We start from the raw sequence: 22,368 nt of genomic DNA on the forward strand, positions 1-22,368 counted from the left end.
AAAGTCCATGCGTACACGCACACGGTGTATGTACATGTATGACTCATAGGATCATAGATTTAGAGGTAGAAGGGACCTAAGAGGCCACGATGTCCAACTCTCTCATTTTACAGGAATGTAAACCGAGGCCAGAAAAGTTACATGCCTTGCCCAGGCCTCGTTCTGCTCGGCCACCCAGAGTGAACCTGGGAGCCCAGGCAGACATTCCCAAGAAGTGCATTGATGGATTTATGTGCTTTCCAATGATCAGAATTATTCCAAAGTGAGGCGGGCAACCTCGGAAGATAGTGAGCTCCCTGTCCTTAGAGGTCATCCAGCAAAGACTAGGGCTATAAAGAGGACCCTTGGTCAGAAACAGCTTGGGCTAGGGCCCTCTGTGGTCCCTTCCCACTCTGGGGTTCTGATGGGGGAGGATTCCAAATCCAGGATGTTCAGAGAGGCAGCTTTCATTTTGAAGAGAAAACTCCCCACCAAGCATCTACCCCAGTCTCTTTACTTCTCTCATTTTATTTGGCAGGTTTGCAACAGTAACAAGAATTGTCACTGTGAGGCTGACTGGGCCCCACCATTTTGTGACAAACCGGGCTTTGGCGGGAGCATCGACAGTGGACCCATCCGGCAAGCAGGTCAGTATACGTGCACCGCCATCGGTGTTTTCCACTGCACTCAATCAGAAGCCCCCAGATGAGGCCAGTGGGTGACTGTTCATTGGCAGAAACAGAGAGGGAATGTCATCTTCATCACAGGACTGAAGTATTTAGTGAAGTCAAGCATCCTCCCAATGGCCCAGTGGGAGCACTTTGGACCACAGTGAAGCACCAGGGCAGCCCCTCACCAAAGCACAGCCCTGAGGAGACAGTCTCCAGAGACCCTCAGAGCTGTCCCGAGGTGCTCCCCCAGGGAAGTAAGCATTGTGGGCTTCCCAGACTCAGTCTCCACTCTCAATGGCTCTCCCTTGTTATACCCCTTCTACGGCCCTGACTTTTCACCTCTGCTCACAGGTGGTGGTGGGGTGGGGGGGGCATTCCAGTTTCCTTCTTGCTTTCACCTGCAGTGATGCTTTCCAGCCTCCTCCACTTGAAGCTAAGCCCCATGAGAGCAAGGAAGACTGTTGAGGTATTTTTCTTTGTATTCCCAGCACCTGGCACAATGTGTGGCACAAATGAGGCCTTTGAACATTCGATCTTGGAATTGCCACAATGGAAACCCAGATTCTCAGGCCAGAGCTGACTTTAAGCAGCTTTACAAAGCACTGTGGGCATCCTGGCTCACTCTTCAGAGACACCCCAAGCATCTAAGAGCCTGGATCCTTCCCACTGGTGGCTGTCTTGGGCCTCTGAACCCTTCCTCCTGGAATGGTCTTGGGACATGTTTCCCATTGTCGTCTTGGCTAAGGTCCAGTGAGGAAGTCTAGTGGCAAGTGGGCTTGTCTCAGTTTCTAGGCAATCCAGAAGCCCCAGGTTCAGATCTCACTTTCAGTGACTAATAGCTTTATTACCGTGGTTAACCTCTCTCAGCCTCAGCTTTCTGATCTGTAGAATGTGGATTATAAAATCAGTGGCTCACAGGATGTTTCAACAATCCAGCTAGCAGCTGTTGTGGGGATGAGAAACCAACACAAGCCCAACAACAGGAACGATGCCAGCATAGGTTCTTTTGATCTGCTTTACTAAGGAAAGTGACATTAAGAGACTAACAAGCTTACTTTAATCCAGCATACAGACATCATTCACTTAGTTCAGGGGAAAAAGCCAGCACCCTGAACTTCAGAGCAAATACAAACAAAGTATAAACAATGACAGACAGACCCTGTCTGACTCAAATCCCAATTCATAGTTACCAGAGTTTAACAAAGTCCAGCATCCGGTTTAGGAGCTGGAGGGTTCTTAGCTACAGCTGCCCAGAGTCTCTGCATCAGCGCGCCACCAAGAGTGAGAGCCCTAAGCAAATGGCTCTGTCTTCCTTTTTTATACAGTTTCAGACTTGAACAACCAGAGTTTAGGCTCCTATGACTGGCTCTAGAGTTAGCACCTCCCTTTAGGACCCTGGGAGCTTCACACCCACATAGGCTTAGCACCTAGTAATTAGGGGTTTGGGGCAAACTTAGGAGCAAAGATCTAATCAGGCCTTCCTTAGTTAGCCCCACCTGGGGCCCCACCTTAGTTACCAATTCACACCCACATAGGCTTAGCACCTAGTAAGACTGACAAAATACACTGAATTAATCAAAGGAAACAAAGGATCCCCAATACACAGGGCTGTTCTCTACAGACTGGGTGTGTACCTGATTCCCAACCTGGATAGGTGTTAGTGACATCACTAATCACTCGCCCAGGGCCTGGGGGGAAGGGGCCCTAAGGAACAAAGGGGAGGATTGGGCCCCCCCACCCTGGGGCTGTCGATCCACATCAGGTGTTCTCCTGAGCACTATCTCCAGGCCCTTCCTCCTCTGGAGAATGGCCCCGCCTGGTTGTCCTCCTGCTTCTTCAGCAGCCAATGCTGCCTGCTGGAAGATGCTTCCAAAATGCTTGGAGTTGTCAGTGTAAATGGCTCATCTCTCCACGGAATGGAATACAACAAGCATTTATTAAATGGCTACTGTGTACCGGGCACTGCACTGAGCGCTTTACCAATCTCACCTCATTTGATCTTCACAACAACCCAGGAAGTGGGTGCTGTTATTATCCCAATTTTAGAGATGAAGAAACTGAGGCAGACAGCGGTGAAGCGACTTACCCAGGGTCGCACAGCTAGTAAGTATCTGAGGCTGGATTTGAACTCAGGTCCTCCTGACTCCAGGGCCAGTGCCCCAGCAGGGCATTTTAAGTACCACTAACCAGTGAGGAAAAGTTGCCAACAAGGTGATAATTATGACATTTATGCCGAAAGAAGGCCATCAGTGATGCTGTCACTGGGAGAGGCGGTGTGCTTAAGGGGAAAGAGGAATGAGCCTGATGTCGCAAGAGCTGAGTTCAAATCCTGACACTTACCACCTGTGGAACTTGGATCAAATTGCTCCACCTCTCTGGGCCTCAGTTTCCTTGTCTGTGAAATGAGGGCGGCTGAGCTAACTGACCTCTCAGGCCCTTGCTGGCTCTAGCTCTAAGCTCCTGTGCACCTGTGGTTATAATCAGGAATGGTATCAAGCCACAGAGCCTGCTTTGGAATCTAGCCACGACAGGCAGGCTGGATGGGCTGCGATCTGTGTTCTTGAAGGGACTTACAATGATGTGGCTACAGACCCATTTGGGCGTTCTATGTCAGGAAGCAGCATCACCATCATCCCCAGGACTTCGATAGTGCTTTAATGGTTGCAAAATGTCTCCCAAATATCATCTCATTCAGCCCTCAAAACAATCCAGAAAAGAAGGGAGGTGCTTTAATTATCCGCATTTTACAGATGAGCAAAGTGAGGCTAAGTGACTTGCCCAGGGCCACACAACCAGCAAGTGCCTGAGGCAGGATTCGAATTCAAGTCTTCCTGGCTCCATGTCCAGGACTCTGCACTGTGGCGCCACCTAGCTACAAAGACAGCACAAATGGCAGGGTCCACCCTCAGCGAGCCTACATTCTCTGAGAAGAGTCCTATCCTTGTCTGTTCTGAGTGGGCAGAGGGAAGAGACCCCAAGCTATTGAAATCATTATCCTTGCCACCCCGTAGATGGTGAGGCCTTTGTGTGGGAGGGTGAGGTTACATACCTGCTTTGTGCAGGGGGCTATGGTGGCCACCTTGGGCATGGAGGCCCTGACCTTCAAAGAGCTTGTCCCCAGCTCCAGACCCAAAGATACTCTCCAGACACCCCCAAACCTGCAGGCCTGCCTGGCCAAACCTTTGTGAAAGAGAAGAAAAGTTAATTGGCTGAAATTGCCTGGTTTTCCCTGGGGTCCCCACACCTCTCACCACTTTCTCCAGTGATGACCTGGTCCCTTGCGTTCCCCTCCTTCTCCTTATGCCTCCTCCAAGTATCCCTTGGGTGGGTGACAGAGTTGTGGGCTCTCTGACTTTCATGGTGGACCTCAGGGGCCACTCGATCAAACCCGGACCCAAATGGACTCCACACTAGAACCTACTGATGGGAGGTGGGTCCTCCAGCATAGTTGTCAGAGGCTTCCTATTCTTCAAGGCCACGTGTAGGTCTTTGCTTTGTCATTATCCCTCAACAACACTTTCCTCCTTGGAAGTCAAGGCCGTGGGATACCTTCACCCTTTCCTTCTTCTCACTGTAACCCACAGATGGCAAGGACCCCCTGGTACCTTCTGCAGCAACTTTAGCATCTGGCCTTCAGCCTCCCTTTTCACCCTTTGCCTGTCGTCATCCTCAGAGACCTCAGTATTCCCAGCAACAACCCTCCCAGCCCAGCTGTCTCTGTCCTTTCGCCTTCTCGGCTCTCCTGTCTCTACTCTATCCACTCCTTCATTCTGCCATGCTCTGTCGCCCAGATCCTAGACTCAGAAGTCCCCTTTTCTGGGTCCGGACAGCTCCTGGCCTTCCACCTCTCCCATGGCCTCCCTCCTGAGCTTTCTGGCCACTGGGGGACTTGGAGCTTTCTGACTTGCAAAGCACTGTCCTCTTTGCTGTCCTTCCAGGCCATCGCTACCATTTGGGCTTCACTCCTTTTCCTGCCTTTTCTCATGGCTGATCCCCAACCTTCACAATGATGGCCTCTGTCCAGCCCTTTCTTGGTTCTTGTTGCTCTAGTGTCCGGAGCAGGGGCACTCACGGATTCCAACTGCCACGTGTTTTACCCCAGCCGGGGGATATTCTCCCTGGCACGTTCTAATAAGCACCAAATGTTCAGGAGGCAGAAAGAACATGGAGAAGTGTCTTAGATAACAAACATAAAAGCCAGCTAATCGCATTGACCAGCTGCCTCTTTTCTGCAGGAAAAGCAGAGTGAGCGGCTCTCCCCAAAGGGTGCTTTTGCCATTGATAATTCTAGCTTGGGGTTTCTAAAATAACTAAAACAAGCAATCTCGTGAGGGATTCCTTTAAGCCGTGGTTTGTGGGGGTGGACACTGGGGAAGGGAGAAAGTGTCTATCATTTGACACTGTCCAGGAGGAAAAAAAGTCTCTCCAAAGAATTCAGGAAAACTCCGGCAGATAAGACAAGAGCCCCAGTGGGGTCCTTGAGCTCGGAATGGCCGATAAGAGAGCGGGGAAGGAAGCTGGAGGCGCCACGTCGAAGATGTGGGCTATGGGGTTGGGCTGGGGCTCCGGGGACCTCTCCTCTCTGCCCCCCCTGCAGCAGCTGCTGTCTCTGCTGCTTGCCAAGGCCATTGGTCTTACAAAAGCCCTCAGCTCGGGCATCTGGGTGGCCGGCACAGGGACCATACACCGACTAGCTGCTTTTTTTTTAGAGTTGTCAGCCGTGAATGATGAGAGCATAGATTGAAGTTAAACATGACTCTAAGACTAATTTATTAGGCCTCCATGGCATGATTTACTAACTTCATTTCTGCAGGTTCCTTTCAAGTGGCTTCGGCTGTAAATGTCACAGTTTTGACACATCATGTATTTTATCTTAATGGCCTCTTAACAGAAGGCAAATGGGGTTTGTTTCAGATAAGCGAGGTCTGACTGTGGGCATCCTGGTGACGCTTCTCTGCCTTCTGGCTGCTGGCTCTGTCACGTATCTCAAGAGGAAAACCTTGATCGGGCTGCTGTTTACTAACAAAAAGACCAAGACAACGATTGAGAAACTAAGGTACCCTGAGTCGCTCCCTTCTTGACCTTCCTAGCAAGTGGCGGGAGGGAGCTGCTCTGGTGAGAGCAAGTACATCTGGAGTCTTTGTGCACTCTGTGTGAAAGCTTATATTTGAGGAGACGAGTTATTAAGTTTTTGGTTTTGTTTCTTTGGGAAAGCCATCAAGGTTAAGTGACTTACCAGGGTCACGTAGCTAGTGTCAAATGTCTGAGGCTGGATTTGAACTCAGGTCCTCCTGACTCCAGGGCCAGCATGCTATCCACTGCATCACCTAGCTGCCCCAGAGAGATATTGATAACATGAGCGTGTCCAGAAAGGGGAGACCTAGAGCAGGAAGGGCCCGGAAACTATGATGTACAAGAAGAGCTGCTAACACAGAATCTCCAAGCTGGAAGGGACCTCTGATAACCCTGGTCCAAGCTTCACCTGAACCAGGATCCCCTCCAAAACCAAGAGTCCTCCAGCCTTTTCTTGAAGCCCTCCAGTGCTGGGCAAGCTCACCTCCTCCCAAGACAAGCCCTTTCCCATTTTGGAACAATTATTAGGAAATGTTTTCACCACCACAATTTCCCTCTTTGAACCTTGTACCCATTGCTCCCAATTCTGCCCTCTTTTGTCTTACAGGGAGGTGGCTGGCTGTGACTTTCCCATCTTGTGTATTTACAATTGACATTGAAGGGCTTGGGGGGTCCTTCACCTGGAGAGGAAAAGACTCTAGGGGCGGGGGCAGAGCTGGCTTCCAAAATTTAAAGGGCTGCCATGAAATAAACTAGTTGTATTCTGCTTGGTCCCCAGTGGGCAAGTCTAGGAGCAAATATTAGTGGAAGGAAAGAAAAAAACGTAGCTCAGAAGAAGACAAAGCTTCCTGACATATGAAATCTGTCTCAAAGGGAAGTGGGCTGCCTTGGGAGGTCTTCAGGCTTCAGGCAGAGCTTGGACAATCACTCCTGGAGAGGTGCTGGGCTCCCACGCGCCGGAGGTCTTCCAGCAGAGACAGGGGCACACTCCCTGGTCCCCTGGCTGTCAAGGGGCTTCTTGGTCAGGCCTGGGATTCTGAGGCTGGCACTCCCAGACAAGCTTCTCCTCATGGAGAAGAAGACGGTTACTCTTCCTAGGTGGAAGGCGCTAGTCTGGCTTCTCTGCCTGGTCTGGACAGTGGGTTTCTTCATCACCAGGCAGGTTTTCTGAAATGTTCTCTTGGATCCCAGCCATGTCCCCTGCAGCTGTTTATTGACCAGTGCAGAAATAAGCATGTTGCCTTTGGTTAAAGTCCTCTGGTTGAGTTTTTCATCCCCTTAAATTAATTAGGAGTTAGAGACATATATTGGACTATCATATACATATATATACATACACACACACGCACACGCGTGCACACACACACACACATATACATATATATGTACATATACATGTGTGCATGTATGGCTTTGGTCTTGATTTCTCACTTGCTTGAAATATTTTTGTCATCAGAAATGGCCTTTGATCCAAACCTATCAAAGAGAGAGAAAACCCTTCTGTATTAGGGGTCATTATTACTTAAACGCCAGCTTCATTAGGATAGTCTCTTGGGAGTTATGACGCTGTGTTTGCAGGCATTGCAGAACTAATTTAACAGACTAGTGGCTTCCCAAAAATCAATATTTATTTTTAATCTTGGAAGAGTATGAGATAATTTTTACTTTGAGTGTTTACCATACTGTATGAAGAAAAGAAGAGAAAAACCCTTCCAAGCAGATCCAAAGGAGGCCGCAGGAGGTCTTGCCTTAGGAAGCTTCTGATGGGCCCTGACTGTCCCTGTGTTCCAGGTGTGTGAGTCCTGCTCGGCCATCCGGCGTCATGGAGCCCAATCGCACCCGAACCACGAACCTCAGCCACAGTCTGCTCAGAAAGCCCCCCCACACCAATACGCCAAGGGTGAGTGTGTGCGAGGCACCGGGGCATTGCCAGACTCAGGGGTTGAACAGAAAGGAGGTCTGGGGACACAGTGGACGTCACCACCTGAAAAGTTATTCCTTGGGGTGGGGGAGGCAGAAGAAGGGAGAGGGAATCATCATTTACACAGCATCTACTCCGTCAGGTACTTTACACATATTATTTCATTTTTATTCTTACAACCCAGGGGGCGGGGTTGGACAGGGACAAGTGATGTTATTATCTCATTTTATAATTGAGAAAACTGAAGCAAACGTAGGTGAAGTGACACACAGGGTCACAGAACTAGAAAGTGTCTGAGGCTGGATTTGAACTCAGGTCTTCTTGACTCCGGCACTCTATCCACTGCGCTTTTCTTACTGCCTCTAAAGTAGTCAAGCCCTCATTAGCACTTAAGACCCCTCAATCCCCACAGGGAATCAGGGCCCCTGATTCTGTCCCAAATCACCTCTGAGGGAGGGGATCTTCAGTGTGTAAAGAAGCCAGGTGGGTTAGGTAGAGCTGGCCTCAGGGTGAGGAGAACGGGTCTGTGGGCTCCTCTCAGTGCCACAAGTGGCTCCCTCAGATCGGTTGCAGAGAAGGTGCCGCCTGGCCTTGGCAGAGTAAGCTCCCTGGATCGTTGAAGTTGCTGATCCCATCCCATGTCCATCCTTCTTCCTCAGTGCCCCCTTAAACCATCATTCCTCCTGCAGTTACAGTAAGGCTCTGGTCTCCGATAAGGGCGCAGCCCAAGACCGTGGAGTGTCTGATCTTCGGTTTGGAAGGGACTGGGAATCAAGCCCAGGATCTTAACATAGATGTATGAGCGAGGGAAGCACCTACGTCAGGCTTGGCTCTCGCTGGGTAGAGGGTGGGAGGCTAAGCAGGTGATGTATGGGACTTGTCCCCCTTAGTCAATAATTTCATGCAATTAACACTTATTAACCACCAACTGTACCAGGCACGGAGTGCTAGAGAGACAAAGATGAAACAGGCCTGCCTTCAAGGGCTTACATTCTATTGGGGGGGAGGGGGATATAGAGGTGAATAGATAAGTAGGTACGAGATGATTTGAGGAAGAAAAGCATTAACCACTTGGGGAAATCAAGAAAGGCTTCCCTTAGGAGGCGGCCTCTGGGCAGATCCTCATAAAAAGCTAAGGATTATAAGAGGTGAAGGTGAAAGAGGAACAGCCCCTGTGGGCAAAGTCATGGGAGTGAGAAAAGGAATTTGAGGAACAAAAGTGGGTCGATTTAGCTGAAACATGAACACGTGAAAGGCTGAGACAGGAAGCAGCTTGTGATGGGCTTCTGCTGCCAAGCTAAGGATTTTGTATTTCAACCCAGTAGTAGTAGGGAGCCGCTGAAAATCCCTAAGCAAGGGACTGATGTGGTCAAATGTGTGCTGTGAGAACATCATTTTAGCAGCTGTGAAGAATGGACTGGGAAGGGGAGAAGCTGGAAGAAATCATCCCAGAAAGCAGAAAGGAGCATATTCAAGGATTCACCCAGGGCCGCTTTAGCAAACCCATTCTCAATGAAAAGGGTTCCCCTAAGACAGTGAGGGTCAATGTGATCTTGGGAGCATCCTCAGCTTCCTTCAAAGCACCAGGAGCTGCCACCTCCCACGGGAGGCCACTCTGGCTCCCTCCTCCCCAGATTGTTGATTCTCTATCCCTGTTGAGATTCCTTTGCACCTGCAGGATGTCCCCAAAGCCTTTGGCAAGGTTTAAGCTGTTAAAGGTATTAAAACTTAAAAGTGAGCCCAGCCGGCCTTTGTAGTTAGTGCTTCCTTATATGCACATTTCCCCCAGCCCCCAATAGAATGGAAGCTCGGTGACCCGCAGGAACTGTTTTGCTTTTGTTTGCCCAGCACCTAGGACAGCACCAGGAATATAGCAGGTATTTAGTAAATGTTGGACTTAATAAGGATTACTTATTATTGAATTATCACAAATGTTGTTCAATTAAATGACCGCTGTATTAGCCCCTCCATCCAATTTTTTAGTTCACCAACACTTCTTTATGAAAGGCTTGGCAGGAGACAGTGTGGCATATCAAAAAGAGGTCTAGACTTGACTGTTAACTATACATCCGGGAGAAATCATTATGTTATTAAATTAAGTTATCTTAAATGATATAGAAGTCAATAAACTACCCAACCTTGGTCTAATCCCCAAATTGGGAAGGATTGTAGAGATTCAATTTCCATCAGAGGTGTCAGTCTCATTCTATCTTTGGTCAAATGTTTTAAGTTGTATAAAATCAACAGCAGAGAGCAGCTGCAGGACCTTGGGGTTGGATTCTTGGTAGTAGCTAGATCTTGGCTGACTGTGTGACTTTGGACAAGTCATTTACCTTCTCTGGGATCCAGCTTATTCTGTAATATGAAAAGATGGGACAAAATGATCTCTGAGTGGTCCATTCCAACTCTGAGTCTATGATCCTATGTAATTCTATATAATTAGCTACCCCCTCACCCAAACACCAGACTGAGAAACTCCACACTGTTGGAGTTATCTGTGCATGGACTGTGTCCCAGAAAACAAGTTTGTAATGGGACAACATGGTGTCAACCTTCTGGATGGTGTCAACCTCCAAAGGGACAGACCATCCTCCCAAAGATCCTCAGTTTCCTTTTTTCAACGCTATTGGTCATTCATGAGGTTATCTCTCCATTCTTCTTCAGCCTTTCTTCCTCCTGTCTGGGCCAGCTCAGTATTTCGTCTTATTTTCTATAACTTCTTCTGAGCTCCAACAGGGGCCTTCTGGCTCTGAATCAATTCTGTTCTGTCCATTGGCACTGTGCAAATTGGCACCGAAGACTCAAAGACACAAATCAGCCACTATTGAGCATTTCTTAAGTGCCCATCAAGGGAGGGATTAGGAGACGGGGATACAAAGACAGAATCATGACAGGCCCAGCTCTGATGAAGCTTGCGCTCTCCTCAGGACAGACAACATGCGTGGACACCCATGGGTGAATCAATGAGCATTTCATAAGCACCAGCAGAGCTACATGTCAGGCCTTGTGTGAGGGGCCAGGGAGAGAAATAGCCCCTCACTCCTCCCACATGGGGCAGGGGACACCTCCTCACTCTTCAGGCTGGACAATTGTGGTAGCCTAGGGTGGCTCTGCCTGCCCCAAGGCTCTCCCCACTCCTGTCCATTCATTCTCCAGTCACCTGTCAACTACACCTTCCTAAAGCACAGGTCTCATCAAACTGTGGTGTTTCAACAATCCGGCTAGCAGCTATTGTGGGGGTGAAAGACCAACACAAGCCCAACAACAGGAATGCTACCAGCATGCTGTAAAAGCCCAGGTTCTTTTGATCAACTTTAGTAAGGAAAGCAAGGTTAAGGGGTTGACAAGCTTACTTTAATCCAGCATACAGATATCATTCGCTTAGTTCAGGGGAAAAGACCAGCACCCTGAACTTCAGAGCAAAATACAAAGTACAAACACGGACAGACAGACCTTGTCTGATTCAAATCCCAAGATATAGTTGCCAGAGTTTAACAAAGTCTCAGCATCCGGGTTACAAGCTGGAGGGCTCTTAGCTACAGCTGCCTGGAGTCTCCCCATCAGCACCACCAAATGAGAAATGGCTCTGTCTTCTCTTCTTAAAGCATTTCAGATGTCATCAAACATCATCTGAACGACCAGCACTTATGCTCCCATGATTGGCTCTGGAGTTAGCACCTCCCCTTAGTTAGCCTCACCTTGGGCCCCACCTTAGTTACCAATCCACACCCACATAGGTTTTACACCTAATAGGGGTTTGGGCCTAGGGCTTAGCACCTAGTAAGACTCAATGAAATACACTGAATTACTCAAAGGAAGCAAAAGCCAAATTCTTCAAGGGCACTTGGTTGAACTAAGTGCTAAGGGCCCATTTTGCTTACCAACACATCTGGTGGCTCCCTATCACCTCCAGGATCAAATATAAGATCCTCTGTCGGGTGCCCAAAGCCCTTCACAACCTGCCCCCACACACACCTTACACCCCACCCCCACACACTCTCCAGTCCAACGACATTGGCATCTTTGCTCTTCCTCCCCAGACTCCAGGCATTGTTACCAGCTCTTCCGCATGCCCAGAATGCTCCCCCTCCTTGTCTCCATCTCCTGGCTCATATTTACGTAACACTCAGCACAGCACCTGGTACATAAGAAACACGAGATATATGTGTGTATATATATGTGCACATGTGTGTGTGTGTGTGTATTCCCATCCCCTTTTCCCTTGGTTCCTCCAAGTCCCAGTTAAGCCCCATCTTCTACAGAAAGTCTTGCCCAGTCTCCCTTTCTTCTGGTTCCTTCTCCATCATTTCCAGTTTATCTGCGTGTTGTCTCCTCCATTAGAATTTAAGGCCCTTGAGAGAAGGCACTGTCTTTGCCCTTTCTTTATATCCCCAGAACTTAGCACAGTACCTGGCATACAGTAGTTATTTAATAAATGTTTATTGACAGAGTATTGACTGACACTGGCAGGTCTGGATTCCTAGAGAAGAAAGCCTAAATTTATGAAGAGTAAATAGACAAACTCCTGGGTGGTCAATAGCTTTTAAAAAAAGAAACAAAGGATGTTTAGAGGACATTCTGACCCATTGGGGATTGCTGTCACTCAGGAAAGACCATGGTCTCCCATTCTAAACTTTTTTCTGGGACACAGGATAAGCACAGATGCCTTCAGAGCTGCACTCAAGTTTTCTCAAGGGTCTAGGGACAACCAACCTTGTTGAGGGACGATAGGCTCCCCTTATATTCACTCCACTACCATTCAAACACCCCCTGGTGCCACAAATGCGCCACTCACACTGGTGACTTTTTATCATTTTAATCAATCATTTTAATAATAACAGAAATAAGAACCTCACAGCTGTTCATATATGAAAGGAAATGCAAAAATAATAACTCTGTCACAGTCCTCACACAGAGCTGGGTCCTGCTCTCCCACCAGGCCATTCAGTGTGTGTGGATGAGAGTGGGCACACACTGGCAGAAGTTTGGTGAGGAAATACATAAGGAAGTAAAACACATGTTCTCAAGCTAACTTGCAAATCTGGATTGTGGGCTTGGAGGGCAACAGTCCATTCAAGAGCATCTGCATGACACAAATTTGCTTCTCTACCAACTGTTTGTCTGTGGCTCCTCACCACCATCCACTTGGATTTTACTCTCAAACAAATCAAGCTCTTTCAACTTTCATTCACCTTGAAAAGGGGGTTGGAGAAGTGTTATACTGCCTAATTAGCTAACGATTCCTTTTAAGCCACAGATTGGCACAGCTCATCAGGCTGGTTCTCTGCTCAATATATACAAGCCCAACAAGCGGTTCACTCACCCATGGGAGGCATCATTTGATCACATTGTACCAGGCTGGGTTTATAGCAAACAAATCAGGTTGGGTCTTGGGGAAAGGAAAACAAGTCTGGCCAGCTCTTCCAGTGTCAGGATTCTGCATTATCCAATTAGAGCTCAACATCTCTTCCTATACAGCAAACCAGCTACAAAACCTGTCTTTCCCCTTTCTCCTTTTCCTTCTCAGAGAGCAGGAGGGCTTTCTGAGATGTTTCACTTCTCTCCAACTCCAGGTGGCACTAAAGGGCAATAACTGGACCAGAAACTCTTCCAATACAGCAAAGCAGCTGGTCTTTATTCAGCCAATAAGAAACCAGTAGCCAAAACTTTTTTTTTTAATTGAATGTTCTTGATATTGGTGTTTTCAAGTAGCTCTAATGAACTCTGTTACAGCTGATTTTAAAACCTCTGCTGAGTATTCTTCAACCTCTTCATCACACACTTTCAGGGGCTTAAATCACAGACCCTTAGTACTCAGTGACTCACCTGCCATGAGACAAAAACTCATCAAATCCCTCCTACAAAATAAATGATCTGTATCAAGTCACCTCTTGCTCTCTAAACAGTTACATGTACTTTTTTTAATTTTGTGAATTTTACCTTCTTAAGTCTTATCATAGTTGCAGGCAAATGAGAAGGCACTGAAGGACCACAGTGCCTTGCAAAATGTTCCCCTCTCACAGACTGTCCTTGAAAACTTTTCTTCATACTCACTTTTTATCAGTTGCTAATAAATAGGATTGATTTCTCTGCCCTCCTCAAACCACCATACTGTCTGCAAACAAACAAGGCACCATTCTACATCCTTTAGAAAGGAATTTAAGTCTTTATGTCTATGTTATAGTTCATTTTCAGCCACAAACTGCTCACATCTGATCATGTGAAAACTGGTTTTTTACACATGGATTTTTAGTATTAAACCAAAGTTGTTTTCCTATTCCTGTCAGGCTTGAAACTTTTCATCTGATAGAGGTAACACATGACACAGCTTCCAAGTTGACTTAATTTGTTTTCTTTATGCAGTACCCTTTCAGCAGTAAACTGAGCCATAAGCATGCTAGCAGTACCCTAAAGGGACAGTACCCTATACAAAGATACAAGTGAAACATTTCCTGCCCTCAAAGAGCTTATGTTCTACCAGGATCTAGGATTCTGGGATTCAGTGACTAAATCCATGTTATTCTTTTCTCCTGTTATATTATATCACCTTCCCACCTTCATCTTTCAAAAGTGGGGGGAAAGAGAAGGGGGTTCCTAGTCTCTTTCATTTCTGTCTCCTTGTATCATCTTTGTCACCATGATCTGGACCTTTTGGACCAGAACCGTACACAATATTGCAGATGGTCTGTCCCACAGGATATCTAAACATAGGATCTTGATTTCTCTTTGGTTTCTATTACAGTTCTGAAAATTGGGGTGGTTATCTTTGTACTACTGCCCCCACAAGGCAGGCCATTGTGGGAAAAGAGCTTTGGAAACATTAAAGAGACAGAAAAACCGGAGCACTAATTCCCAAAGTGCCCTATCCTTCATCATCTTTTTTTTGGTCTGCTACACTGTGAGCTGATTCCTTCAGGGAGCAGCCTGAAGGGCTAAGGTTCCAAAGTCACGATCTTGCAAGCATAGCATGGATCATTTTGTCTGGTGTGTGCAAAAACACTTGTGTTTGCCTATATGGCCGGTCATCCACCACCTGTCTATTCACACACTCTAGTGAGATTTTCCTGATTTTATCCCAATCAACTTGGCATTTCTTTATGAATGACAGCTTGTTATCAACTTAGACATTTCATCATGCACAATGGTAGTCTGTGCCATTTCTTTTAATATTTTCTAAGGCCAATCCCAGCACTGATCCTTAGAATTATCTATTCATCTCAACTTTGTGTTCTGATGTTGCTTCATCCTTCAAGGCTTGGATTCAGAAGGACCTAATTAGAGTGATAGAACTGGGATGAGGAGACTGGCTCTCAAAGGTGCTGATAGCAGCTGGCTGGCAGCATAGAAACATACAGTATAGCCACTAGCTAGAAATAGAGCATCTGGGGGCTTACTGAATAGAGGCCCAGTCCAGAAATCAGGAGGACCTGAGTTCAAATCTAGCCTGAGACACTTACTAGCTGTCCCACTTAACAAGTCACATAACCCAGTTTGCCTCAGTTTCCTCATCTGTAAAATGAGCTGGTGAAGGAAATGGCAAACCAGTCCAGAATCTCTGCCAGGAAAACCCCAAATGAAGTCATAAAGAGCTGGACACAACTGAAATGACTCAACAACAGAAATAGTTAAACAGGAGGTGCTTTCTTCCCCCTCTTGTGGGGTTGTAACTTCACAAGAGCTCCTCCCCAACTTGGCCCCAACCAACTCCAATTCTTAACCTAAAACTTCCTCTGCAGCACAGTGCTTAAATATTTCTGGAAGCAACTGTTGAAAGCCACCTTTGAGCTATGTGTCCTACCCTAACTAACCCTAAGTCCAGGACTCATCAGCCTGCCCCTCTAAAGAAAGGTGGTTGGTTTTTCTCCTACGTCTCCTCCTTCCATATTCACCCACCCCCAACTCCTCCCGATCCCAGGTAATCAGTCACACCTCCCGTTGCCTTACATTAACAATGCCACCCTAACTTTGTTTGTGATTCTTTTGTTCTGTCCTGGGCAGAAGGAAAATTGCAGAAGATTACCAAAGTATCAGAATGTCGACATCAGCCACCCAGTCAAGACCCTTGACTCTTCACCTCCTTGCCTCCTGCTGCCTCTTCATCAGGGACCAAGTCATCAGAATGTGCCTGTGAGACCCCTCCCAGCCAACCCTCCAATCAGACAGGCCCAGGTATGCCCACCCTTGCTGCTCGAGATTTCGTTATTTCTAAAGCTGAGAAGTTAATGTAATAATGTCGCATGCGTATCTTGCCCATTTCCACTGAGCTTGCCAACACAGGTTACTATTTTATCCTTGGTTAATAGTTTTTCTTTCTTTCATTTCAGCTTCTAGAGTCTCAGGTTAACCTGATTAGGACATTTGCTAAGCTGCAGGTTGCTTTCCCTTGTTAGGAATTTATAGGCATTTGGGGTGAAACTTGGCATCAGTCAGCAAACGCCAACTGTCTGCCAAGCCCTGGTCCAGCTGTGGGGATAGCCACAAAGAAAATTTAGATGAGACATGAAATATGGAGTCCAGTAGGGAGATGAGACACAAACACAAATAACTGTAATATATGACCCCATATGGTGAGTGCATTAGCAAGGTGCAGATACACGGCTGTGCGAGGTCTGGAGAGATTAGGAAGGGCTTTGGTCCGATTCAAGACAATAAATGTTTATCAAACATCTCTGTCCAGGCCCCCATGCTAGGTCCTGAGACTATAAAGGCAAAAAATGAGTTAAGTCCTTTTGCTCAAGGAGAAACACTAAGAAATATGACGGAAAGTAAAGAGTGAAGAGGAGACTCCGGCTCTAGCTCCACCTTGATCCCTGGTAGAGACTCCTGCTAAGACCCTAAGGTGTAGCCTCCGAGACAATAAGCATCCTAATCTTCTAATTAGCAAACATTTTCCCTAGAGCTGTTCCCACTCCCTGCTACCCTCTATGGCTGGCAAACCCACACTACCTTTTGCTCTTCCAATCTCAGAGATGTTTAATCACTGCCATTGCTGCCTGCCTATGAGTGAACCTGACTGTTTCCCATCCTCCACCTTCCATTCTCTCATTCCCACCTTCCTCAGTTTGCCCTCCCATGCCCCACCCCAACACTACCCACTTTTTCAATGGTGCCTTTGGGATCCCCCTTCCAAAACTAACAAACTCCCCTTCATTTTAGACCTTCTCCCTTGGGCACCTTCAGCACTCACAGAGACCTGCTTTCCCCCCAGAAAACACAGTTCTGATTCTCCAGCATTGGGCACACCATCTTTCATGCCCCCTTTCACTCCTATCCTGAGGAGGGGACATAATACTCCTTGCTCTCCATTTCCAGTCTCTCCCTTTAAGGCCATCACTCTGCAGTCTCTCCTTTGAAGTTCATGCTATCAGTCTCTCTCCCTGTCCAAATCTGTGTTGGTCATCTACTGGCCCCCAACTCAGAAGGGAGAAGCCCCTTTCTCAGGTCTCACTGTCTTCTCCTTCACAATATTTGCCTTTGTAGTAAAGGATTTCAACATGCGTCAATCGGTCAATGTATATTGATGCTCCCCCAAACGTTCTAACCCCCAATTCCTCATTCTCCATAAACCCCATGACCTACCTCTCCACTCCACCTCAGCATACCCATGGGGGCCACTTCCTTGTGTCTATAGCCCCTGGAGCTTGCCATCACCCACACGTGTTCCTCCTCCATCATCAAAAATCTCGATCTGACCATGACTTCTCGTTGCTCCACACCTTCCTCTGCCTCACTCCTCCCAACCCTATTCTTCATCCTCATTGGACCACTAGTCCATTCTCCTCTCAGGACTTTCCCGGGCTGTCCCTCCTGCTCTGACTTTACTGACCTCTTTTCCCAATCTCAGCTGGTGGTGTCACAGTTCAACACTATACTCTCCTCTCCAGTCTCTCACTCCCTTGTTCTAATGCCACGCACGCCTCGCCAAGCCTCAACCCTGAATTATTGCCACCACCTCCTCCTCTTCCTCTACTCATATAGGTGGTCTTGCAACAAAGATGACTGAGTCTACAGCCAATTTCTGTTTTTTGCAACAAGGCAGGTGAGGCTGGGGTTTACTTGACTCTAATTTATTCTCCATCCCATTCTGCCCAGAGGCTGTTCCGAACCTTCTCTTCTCTCTTCAGGCCTCCCATATCTCCCCTTCTCCCCAATCTTTCAGCTGGGGTCCTATTTCACACTTTACTGAGAAAGAAGGTCATTTGTAGGGTGGTCCTTCTAGCTTTTCCTTCATCTCAGATCATTTCAACACCTCTCTCCTCCTTTCCTGCAGTCCCTGATAATGAAGTGGCCCTTCTCACCAAAGCCAACGCCTCTCCATGTAACAAGGATCCAATCCCCTTCCGTCTTCTCCAGCATGGCACCTCCTCCTTCAGCTTCCCCTCTAGTCCTTAATCTCCCCCTTTTCATTGGTCCTTTCTCTGATCTCTTCCAATCCCGCCAGTCTCCTCCATCTGCATATTACAATCACTACTAGACCCTCTCATCACTTCAAACTATCATCCTGGATCTCCCCTTTTTCCTCAAACAATAAAGCTCCCTACGCTTGTGGCCTCCAATGCCTTCTCAACCATTTGCAATCTGGCTTCAGATTCAATCATCAGTTAATAGGAACTGCTCCCTCTAAGGTACCATTGATCTCCTAATTACCAAATCAGACGATCTTTTCTCAGGCCTAATGCTTCTTGACCTCTCTGCTCCATTTGACACCATTGACCATCCTGTTGTCCCTCTCTCTCCCTTCTCTGGATTTTTATGACACTCTCTCCTGTTTTTCTTCCTATCTATATCTAACTCTTCCATTTTAGTCTCCTCTTCCGACTCAGTATTCAAATCAAACCCCCTAATGGTGGGTGTTCCCCGAGGCTCAGTCTCGGACCAAATTCTTTTCTGTTTTTACACTCTGTGATCTGACAACCTCCTACATTCCTGTGGATCTAATCCATATCTCTCTACAGATGGCTGCCAGATCTACATATCAAACCTGGACCACATTAGCACCTGTGCAGCAGACATTTTGAACTACATGTCCTTCTTGTCTAAACTCAGTCTTATCTTTTTATCTATATCTTATTATCTAACTTAATATCATTCTGTCCCCACCCAGCCTACCTCTCTTCCAGGCATTACCCCCAGTATCCAGCCAATTCCCATATTTTGCTTCCCAGCATCTCTTGGCTCCATTTTCTTCTCTCTAGTCACACAAGCACCATTTTTATTCCGGCCCTTATCACCTCTCACCTGGACTATTGGATCAGCCTCCTCATTGGTCTTCCAGCCTCAAGTCCCTCATCACTTTAGTCAAGCCCACACGCTATTGCCAAAGTAATTTTCTTTAAGCGCAGATCTGACCATGTACCTCCTCTACTCAGCGGGCTAAATTCTTTACAAATATTATCTCATTTTATGCTTACAGCAACCCTGGGAAGTAGGTATGGTCATGTCCCCACTTTATAGATGGTGAAACTGAGGCAGAGGTTAAGTGACTTGCCCAGGGTCACCCAGCTAGTAAGTGTCTCAGGCTGGATTTGAACTCAGGTGTTCCTGACTCCAGACCCAGCATGGTAACTGTGGGTTAAAAAAGAAGAAAGAAAGGTGATACAGGGCTCTGATCTTTGTCTGACTTCCTGACTGTGCTACTCACTACCCGTGCTTATGATCTGGGCAATACTGCATTTCCCATGCTCATTTCATACAGCCAGCGATGCCTGCTGCTTCCACAAGGGCATTTGTTCAAACCAGCCCCAGACTGCATTTTGTTGACTGAAGCCTGGTTTTCCTGGGCTGTGTGGTTGGACAAAAGGGGTTTGAGTAGATGGGACCTCTTGAAGTTTTTCCTTCGGATCAAACAAAAAAACTAAAACAAAATAAAACAAAACAAATTCTTCTTCTTCTTCTTCTTCTTCTTCTTCTTCTTCTTCCCCTTCTTCTTACCCTTCTTCTTCCCATTCTCCTTCACCTTCTACTTATCCTCCTCCTCCTCCTTCTTCTCCTCCTCCTCCTCCTCCTCCTCCTCCTTCTTCTTCTTTTTCTTCTCCCACTCCTCTTTCTTTTCTCCTCCTCTCCCTCTTCCTCCTTCTCCTCCTCTCCTTCTCCTCCTTCTCCTTCTCCTCCTCCTCCTCCTTCTTTGCCCCCTTTTTTCTGGAACACTGTTTGCCTTTTAAGCATCAGGCATTGAACATCCCCAGCACACCCACCCAACTGGTGTGTGTCTGGACCAGATCCAGGGCATATGATGCCAATTAAATTCTCTCCAGTGCCCTGCCCCTCTCCCCACCTTTCATGTTCGCTCTCTCTCAGAACATGGTTAAAAACAGGAGTTAATTTCCTGCAGGTGTTCAGAGGGGCTGGAGGTAGTTTGTGCCTGGGAGCACAGACTGGGTAATGTCCTATGCTTCCAAAAGTCCTGTCACACCCCAAAGAGGGAGAGACCTTCCATTGGGATCTCATATTTCCATTCTCCAAGCATGTCTCCTCGATGACCCAAGAGCTGCAGCCTCAGGTTAGAGCTGGAAAGAACCTAAGAGACTCCTTCTTTTGTTTCTCATGATCAAAAAACCCTATAATCAGATCAGAGCACCAGAATAAGTCTCATCATCCCCATCTTCAAGGGCAGCCAGGGGCATCACAGTACACAGAAGGCTATACCAGGAGTCAGGAAGACCTGAGTTCAAATCCAACCTCAAACGCTGACTATTTGTATGACCCTGGGCAAGTCATTGAACTCTGTTTGCCTCAGTTTCCTCCACTGTAAAGCAGGTAGCACCTACCTCCCAGGGTTGTTGTGAGGAAAAAAATGAGATACTAATTGTGAAATGCTTAACACAGTGCCTGGCACATAGTAATCACTTAATAATGCTTCTAAAATAAAGTATACAATTCTCAGTTTGCAGTGAAAGCCCTTCCTGATAGGGCTCCTACCTACCTCTCCAGTCTTATGTCTTATGGTTTCCCTCTCTGCTACAATCAAAGAAGCTTGTTCCCTTCCCCCACACTCTACATTCCTTTCTAAACTCGCTGCCTTTGGACAAGTCTAAAAGGGACTGACGTCAGCCTCTTAGCATCTTTGGCTGCCTCCAAACCTGCTCCTCTCTGGATCCCCCAGTTATGAGCCTTCTCTGCCCTTGAAATGACTTTGTATATATGTATTTACATTTTTGTAGACACAAATTTGTGTGCATGCTGTATTCCTAACAGTATGTACATGTCAGCTTCTTGAGGACAGGGATTGTGTCCCCATGGTGCATAGTAGGTGCTTTATACGCTTTTGTGGAATGGAATTGAACAGAATGTCCAGAACTGAATACGGCATGCCAGGTGTGATACAACCAGGACAGAGGATACTTTGTCCATTGGCATATCTTGGTAAATTCACTTAAAATGCATTTGAGAGCCAGCATAGTGTAGTAGATAGAAAGGGGGCTTTCCTGAGAGCCAGAAAGACCTTGATTCAAATCCTGCCTCTCACACATAGTAGCCTGTGACCCTTTAACATCTCAGTGTCCTCAAATAACTCTTTAAGATTATTGATAAGTTGCCAATCTCTATCAATGGAGACAGATTCCTCACCCAGATTTTCCTACCCAGATGAAATCGTAGGCCTGGAACAAGACCCCAGCATGGACAACAACAGCCAACACTCATTCAGATGTGCCAAGGATGGTGCTAGGAACATTTAACCAAAACCAGGAAATAGGCACTCGCTTTCTCCTGAGGGATACAATATGTTTGCAGATCGGCAAAGACAAGATGATTTGAGGGGGAGAGAGAATGCCTAGGCTCTCTTGCCCTGAGTGTGGGACATGGTGGAGATGTTGAGGATGCTGTAGCCCAGTCTTGACATGACTAGTGCTCAGAACTATGTCTGGGAGAACAAAGCATTGTGGGAAATTCCTAGAAGCACTGCTCTTCAGAGGAAGGACTCAGTGATGGGCCATGTTAATATGGATGACCCCTGGCCTTAATGGTAGCTGGGGAGCTAGCTGGTGGCTGGGATGCCCTCCTGGACTTCATGCTGCCTATGACCCAAATGGAGGTAAGCAGACTGTTTAGTGCCCCTCCGAGTGACGGTGATGGTCTCACCAGGGCCTAGAGGATCCGATCTCCAAAATGTTTTCCATCACTACACGAGCAAGGTTCCCTTTTCTCTGATACCAGAAATGCATGCAGTGTGGTCCTAGAATTCTGCTTTTGTAAAGGAGGCATTCAAAAGATTCACACAGAGAAAAAGTTTAGGACTCAGAGTCAGGAAGACCTAAGTTGGAATTTTGCCTCCAACACGCCCTAACTGTGTGACCAGGGACAAGTCACTGACCCTGTAGAAACCTCATTTCCCCCATATAAAAGAAGGATAAAATACCATCCTGAAGCACAGTCATGTTGTCCATGGCCCAGGGCTGAAAAATCCAGACCGAAACAACCATTGGGTATAAGTCTGGCCCAACATCATTTTTCCAGTTTCTAGCATCATTGTGACGAACAACCCTCAGCAGTTCGCCTATGGCTGATCCATCAGTTTATGGATTACTGAGGCCTCGGTCTCCTCTTCTCTCCTCCTGACGCTGGCCTGTGATTGTGCTTTTGGGTGTTGGCAGCCCTCCCAGAAGATGGTCAGGATCAGGATGAGCTGAAACATCAATCAGCCATTTAAAAAAAACAAGTAGCAGTCCTTAATGGATCTCAGTTATTCACATCTTCAGCGATTCCAGATACACAAACACTTTGCCT

The 22,368-nt window shown here is 47.1% G+C and overlaps 1 protein-coding gene across 1 annotated transcript in view; it reads left to right on the forward strand.

The window, feature by feature from the left end:
- The window catches only part of ADAM12 (ADAM metallopeptidase domain 12), a 377,674-nt gene that overhangs the window by 346,710 nt on the left and 8,596 nt on the right, over nt 1-22,368 (forward strand). The window contains exons 18-21 of the mRNA XM_036736018.1: nt 518-626; nt 5,565-5,706; nt 7,515-7,623; nt 15,646-15,813. Of these exons, the coding sequence (XP_036591913.1) occupies nt 518-626; nt 5,565-5,706; nt 7,515-7,623; nt 15,646-15,813 (528 nt within the window). The remainder of the gene's footprint in view (nt 1-517; nt 627-5,564; nt 5,707-7,514; nt 7,624-15,645; nt 15,814-22,368) is intronic.

This window comes from Trichosurus vulpecula, chromosome 8 (assembly GCF_011100635.1).
Source record: "Trichosurus vulpecula isolate mTriVul1 chromosome 8, mTriVul1.pri, whole genome shotgun sequence".
In the NCBI taxonomy this organism is placed as follows: Eukaryota; Metazoa; Chordata; class Mammalia; order Diprotodontia; family Phalangeridae; genus Trichosurus; species Trichosurus vulpecula.